The sequence below is a fragment of the Corvus brachyrhynchos genome, unplaced genomic scaffold (genome assembly GCF_000691975.1).
Source record: "Corvus brachyrhynchos isolate BGI_N302 unplaced genomic scaffold, ASM69197v1 scaffold175, whole genome shotgun sequence".
NCBI classification, from domain to species: domain Eukaryota; kingdom Metazoa; phylum Chordata; class Aves; order Passeriformes; family Corvidae; genus Corvus; species Corvus brachyrhynchos.
In genome coordinates, this window is record NW_008238448.1 from 2,804,812 (window position 1) to 2,811,190 (window position 6,379).

Sequence of the window (6,379 nt, forward strand, 5' to 3'; positions counted from 1 at the left end):
TGGAGCGGGGGGCAGAGCTGCCCGGCAGAGAGGCCGGGCCTCCCTAGGCCTCCGAGGTGGGGCTCCCGAGCAGGGCCCGCGTCTCCCGGGGCTGCAGATGACGCTTATGTTTCTATAAAATACGTAGCTGCTAAAGCTTTAAGCAGTTTCCTAGGAGCGCATGACATAATCCAGGCAAGACCAGGATGGTTAAACAGCGTTCAAGTTAGTTCGGGTGAATCTTTTTTGCAGATCGCATCGTGCCCGCTGTCACGCGTTTTGTTGTTCTGTAATATAGTGGTGTTGGCTGTCACTGGTCAGGAAGGGCTTTAATTTTACTAATATCGAATCGACAGCTGCTGATTCACATCTGGTACAGTGGTTCAGTACAGGTGGTCCTGTGACAACCTGAACTTCCGTGTGGATATGGAGCTCTTAACTAGTGCCGCTTTGTTTTTGACTTACTCAGGTGTGAAAAATGGTGCAGCGCCTGACATACCGCCGTAGGTTGTCCTACAACACAGCTTCCAACAAGACCAGACTGTAAGTAAGACAGTTTGTAAGAAAATTTCTGTAGTAAAAAGGTGGTGTTTCAGTTTTGATTGATAACGTTAACTGCTTATTTTTCTGCTGTACCTAGGTCCCGAACACCCGGGAACAGGATTGTTTACCTTTACACCAAGAAAGTGGGAAAGGCACCCAAGTCAGCATGTGGTATTTGCCCAGGAAGACTTCGTGGTGTAAGTATGATCATAAACACCTAAGGGTGTTTGTGTGGAGCCGTGTTTTTTTCAGTACAAAGAGCCTTTCCAAATAATAGTGTTCCTGTTTATTGACCAGTTCTTGTTGAAAGAACTTTTTCCTTTAAGATACTCTTAATCAAATGTTGTAAAGCTTACTGGTAAAATAAGCTTTGGAAACTCAAACATTTTTTAATGCTCCTGATTTTGCATTATTGTTAAATATGAATCCTCTTGTTTTAGAAAATCTAACTAAAATTTTTAAAGCTAGACAAGGTGATTCTGTAGCAGATCTAAAAATGTAAATTGGGCCTATTAGACCTGCTGAAAAAAGGGTAAGCCAAGTTTAGAAAAGTTTCAGTTTTAGAAAAAGGAATTAATGTTTTTAACTGTTTTTCTTTGGAATGTTTTCTTGAAGTAACACCATTGCTTCTAACAGTTATGGGAATGCTTGCAAAATGTTGATCTTTAGCCAGTTCCTGTCTTTGAAAAAACAGTCTTTTTTCTAGCCAATTTTTTTATGAACCTGTTGATGAACCACTGGGGTAGAATGAAAAGATCAGCTGAGGAATGCTGAAGATGGTACATACAATGAGCTGCAGCCTCAGTCACTTCTTAGCATCTTGAACAGTAAATTTCTGGTGTTGCTGCTTTTTTTTTTTTTCTTTAAATGGCAGATACACAAAACTGCTGTCTTATGACACACTTCTTTTTCTTTTTTTTGTTGTTTGTAGGTCCGTGCTGTGCGCCCCAAAGTTCTGATGAGGCTGTCAAAAACAAAGAAGCACGTTAGCAGAGCCTATGGTGGTTCCATGTGTGCCAAGTGTGTCCGTGACAGGTAATGTACAGAAAGCCAGCTTTATACCTGCGGTTGCTTCCTACGAGGTTCTTACATCTCTTCATTCACATAACATGGCCCCAAACTTTGAAGGTTCTGCTCTGACACTGGTGTAGGGAAAATAGGGAAATGGAGAGTGTGAGCGTGGGGCACGTCAAGCAGTGATGGGTGCTAGTCTGTCCCTTGGATTTGAGGGAGTTTCTGCATGTGGAGCTCCTTTGTGGACACTTAATGTTCTTTGGGATTTCTTACTGCACTGTTGCATGGATGCTGAACAGTCTGCTTGTGCTGGATTTTTATCTTTTGTATTGAGCCCCCATAGTAAAGATTTTCCTGTTCTGTTGTCCTGTTCTGCCTCCTGCAAGTTTAATTGAATTTTTCACTTCTTTGAAATGTTTTGGGATTCAGAGATACTACTTGCTTGTATGTCAAGCAGCTTTATGTGGTTAAGCTTTAAAATGGCCTTTGCTGGGCCTCTCTGAATTCGGTTTTATTGTGTAGCAACTGCATATTCTGTGCTTCCTTGGCAAGTCTGAGGAAAAACACGACCATGAGTGTGTCATCTCTGTGAATGGTAATCAGAGCAGGTCTCTGGGGGCAGCAGTCTACTGCAAGTTTTTTTCATCAGTACTGCCAGCATTTGTTTTCTTTTTGGCATGTCTAAGTTTTAAGATAAATTACATTAGGCACCACTGAAGATGAGCTGTTACAGCTGCAGAGACACAGCATAACTTTTCTCTGTTGAAAGCCACTTTTTTTCTGAGTGTTTTCCCAAAACCTTCATGAGCTTGATAGGTAGTTTTTAGTGCATGAGTATGTTTTATTCTTACTGTGCCTAAACCAGAAATCACAGCCACCTCCTTCCCTGTAACGGTCAGGTTTTCTCCTGCACCTGCTTAGGCATCTTTGATAGGTTTTGTGTACTGTAGGAGTAGCCATACGTGCCAGATACGTGTAGAAAGCATTTTAATGTTTAAAGATAGAAGAGTGTGTATGATATAATTGCGCTCTTAACTCAAAACTATCAAATAGGCTGTTGATATGTGAGTGCTGATAAATAGATCTGTCCCATCTACGTGGTGGCTCTGCATGTCTTCCAGAAATAGCTGTATTTTGGCATGACTTGTCCTGCTAGGCTTTTTCCCTGTTGATAGCCAAGGAGCTTTAATCCTGACAGGGAAAGTGTTCCTGTTTTTAATAACTGGGTGCACGTAGAATTTCCTTTAGTTGCAAGGAAGAGAGCTGACCACGACTGGTCACACCAATTCTGACTTTACCAGAATGAAATTAATTCGCCAGTTAGGAGTTCTGCTTTTTGTCTTTGAAGTTTGTGAAGATGGTAAATTTTCCCACGTTCAGCCATCAAGTATTACCTTGCTTGCCTCCAAGCCACTTACCTGTAATCCACAGGCACCCTAGGCTGCCATCCCCCAATTGCTACGTTCGTACAGTGCCACTGTCCCTGTCTTCTGCTGCTGGCAAGAACAGCAGTGGGTTCCCTTTTTATGTAACTGTGGAACTAACACCACCTGTGCAATGAGTGTTGGAGATGGCAAAATCAGTTGTAATTGTCTTATTTTTTGTGGTTTTACTTTAGTAGATAGACACATATGCTAAAGTAGTTTTTCTTTTCCAGGATCAAACGAGCTTTTCTTATTGAAGAGCAGAAGATCGTTGTGAAAGTGTTGAAGGCACAAGCACAGAGCCAGAAGTCAAAGTGAACCTATTTGTAGTTTCAGCCCAATAAATGAAATCTCCACTTCTGTGTCCTGTCATTCCATGTGCAGAGCTGGGCTTTGGTGCATTAAAACCTGTAAGTCGGGATGCTCTGTTCTGCCTGCTGACAGGGAAATGAAGCAAGTGGAAGGAAGTCTGGTTAAACAGGACTCGCAACTCAGGCTCAGTCATGTAGAGGGATTGGAATAACTTCCAGCAATGCAGGTTTTCTTTCAACAGCTGTTTATGAAGTCATTGGAGGACTCGGAAGAAAGTTAGGACTTTGACAAAGAGCAAACAAAAGTGACTGAAGACTAGAAGAGAGGTTGTCAGATGAAGAGGAGAGCTAGTATAGGCCTAAGGTAGATTTTTTTTTTATTGTTGTATGTGGTATTGCTCAATTGAGGGTAGAGAAAGTAGTCTTTAACTTCTCAAAGCCAGTGCTGTATCCGCCGGACAGTTGCATGCTGCTACATCTTCCAGGATCTCCTGGAAGAGAGCTGCAGCTGCTGTATTGTGTTAGGCCTCCCTGGGTCAGCAGTTACAGGTACAATACCAACAGAGCTCCAGGACACAGCTAGAACAGACCTTTAAAGGCTTCCTGGTTAGGTTTTAGAGTACCAATTTGGGCCTCTAGTAGTGAAATTCAACCCAAAGTTAGTTTATCATTAAGGATGTAATTGTAGTGTAAAAAGTGAAAATGGCTTTGCTTCATTTTGTTCTGTAGAGAACTGTTAATTTGTCTCTAATGCTGTCCAGGAGTGTTAAAACAGTCAGGATACTTCTTGCTTTCCCTGTGTGTGCAGTGGTATTCCTCAGCCCCCACTCTAATGCTGTCCAGGAGTGTTACAACAGTCGGGATACTTCTTGCTTTACCTGTGTGTGCAGTGGTATTCCTCAGCCCCCACTCTGAGTATTGAACTGCTTTTGCTATCTCACAAGCATCTATTTTAACCTGTTTTTAACCAATAACTTATTTCAAAAAGTAGTGAGCTCCACCATGAGAGTAAGGAAGCAGGATAAATCATTTCTGAGCACACAGACTTCCTGGCAGCTGTGAGAGTGCCACTTGAAGGGGTTTCTAAGGTCACCTGTGGAGTCTGCTCAGGCTGCGGCTCAGACATGTGCAGGTCGCTCCTGTGTGCATGCTGTGTTTTAACCCTGCCTAGGTCTGTCAGGCTGTACAGTCAGCCAAGGGACAGAGGGCAAAGGTTGAGTTGAAAAACCCTCGCTGGTGCTTTGGGTGAGGTGCCTGGCGACTCACAGCTGCCTCCTGGGTGTGACAACAGGAGGTGGCTCTGGTCCAGGATAAGTGACTTAAAAGCTGTGCATGGTGAAAGAACCTGTACCTCCCCAAGGTTTTCTTCACAGTGCCCCAAGTAGTTAAAACAATTTTATCAATATTTTCAAAATGGATAAATGTTGTATCTTGATGTGAAGCATTTCTCCTCAGCTCAGGTGCAAAGGTTGTAGGTCATTAAAGGAGCTTTTGAGACTAACCTGGCATTTTTAGGTGCTGTTACTATAGTTAGTTTACAAGGTTAAAATTCTTCTTGTCTTACTGTCCTAGTACAAACTAGTATTTTGGCATGCTGGAAAAAAATAAAGAAGCAGCAACCAGGGCAGGTGTGTGTAACCTGCCCCAAAAGTGCTCCTGTTTTGCATTAAATGCTATGAGACTAGAGTTTTCCTTCAGACTTCTGGAAAGGAGTCAAGATGGAGGGAGAGTAATTTTGGAATAATGAGGATAAATTTCATAAACATCTGCTGACAGGCACTGAGAGGGAGATACTTCCAAACAGGAAGGCTAAGACTGAAAGCTAGCTATAAATGACATGATTGCACCAGAAGTCAACATAACTGATTTTGGAGAAGTGGTATTGCCACTGTAGGCAGAAATAAAAGCAGTCATTGGGCAAAGCATCAGTGAAGTGGTAATAAGGCCCTTAATTATTTTAAGACAGTTTGAGCAGATGGCTGCCGTGTAGGAATGGGGGCAGTCATTTGGGGCAGGGCTGTGTAGTGGGAAGTAGGCTGGGCAACTTGGCAAGGTGGGCGAGTTCAGCTGGCACGAGTGCTTTCAAATAAGCTCCTGTAAGCCGGAGTGAAGAGCTCTTCCCTGCCCCTTTCTTTGAAGCAAGAGGAACTAGGCGAGCTTCCACTGAAAAGGGGGAGATTTTCTGACTGGGTGCTGACTGGGTGCTTCTCTCCAAAGCGATCTGAGGACAGAGGCAGGTGGGGCCTGGCTGGGCTAGGCCGATGAGGTGTTTGCACACTTACAGGACCGTGTGAGACAGGGTGTTACACACGGTACCCTGCTTGCTCTCAGAAGCTACTGGTGTGCTGTGCCTTTTCCTCCCTGGTCTGTGTGCAGCTGTCGGGGTGGTCTCCTCTGGCTATGGGTGAGGATGGGCACCACATCCCATGATGCGGGCAAAGGGCATCCCAGCCCCACGCTCCCCTGCAAACACAGGGACTGGGGTGAGGCCTACTACGGACCTTCGTCTGCTCGCCGGGTCTGCATCCCCCCAGGCTGACTGCGCAAAATCACACGCGGGACGTGGCTTTTCCTTCGCCCGTCAGAAAACTGCATCAGCACAGGAGTGCCCAAAGGGTGCCCCGGGCGCCGCCGCTGGCCCTGCTGCGAGCAGCGTTCCGCGGGTGGGCTGTCGGGAGCGCCGGTGGCTCCCGGGGCCTACGCGTGTGCGCGGCACCGCTACCGCCGGGGCGGCCACGTGGCTGCCCAGCCCGGGGCGGGGCCCGCGCGCGCCTGGCCACGCCCACGCCCCGGCGCCGTTACCCAGCGGCGACACGTCAGAGCTTCTGGGTCCTGGCAGGTGGGTAAAATTGAGAGAACGCCCCCCCACCGACGGTGGACGTGCGGTGTTTCCGATGTTTTTATGCAGAAAAAAAGAGTCTCTTTTTGAATCTGTCATTTACGTCTGATCGTAATTTCTAGTGCTTTTGTTTATTTTGTCTTTTTTAAAAGTGATCGATCGCTCCCTGTCAGGACGCGGGAGTCCATTTCCGTTCCCGCCTTCGTGTCGGTGGCGGAGCGCGGCCGCGGCGGGACGGAGCGGGCAGCGCCGGGAGGGAGCAGCGGTGC

The 6,379-nt window shown here is 45.9% G+C and overlaps 1 protein-coding gene across 1 annotated transcript; it reads left to right on the plus strand.

The window, feature by feature from the left end:
- The first annotated feature begins 356 nt into the window (after window positions 1–356).
- On the plus strand, window positions 357–3,320 carry RPL34 (ribosomal protein L34). Its single transcript, XM_008635611.2, has 4 exons — window positions 357–522; window positions 620–719; window positions 1,454–1,557; window positions 3,194–3,320. Exons 1-4 carry the CDS (start codon window positions 458–460, stop codon window positions 3,276–3,278), a joined length of 354 nt encoding a protein of 117 aa, XP_008633833.1. The 5' UTR covers window positions 357–457; the 3' UTR covers window positions 3,279–3,320.
- Window positions 3,321–6,379: the final 3,059 nt, after the last annotated feature.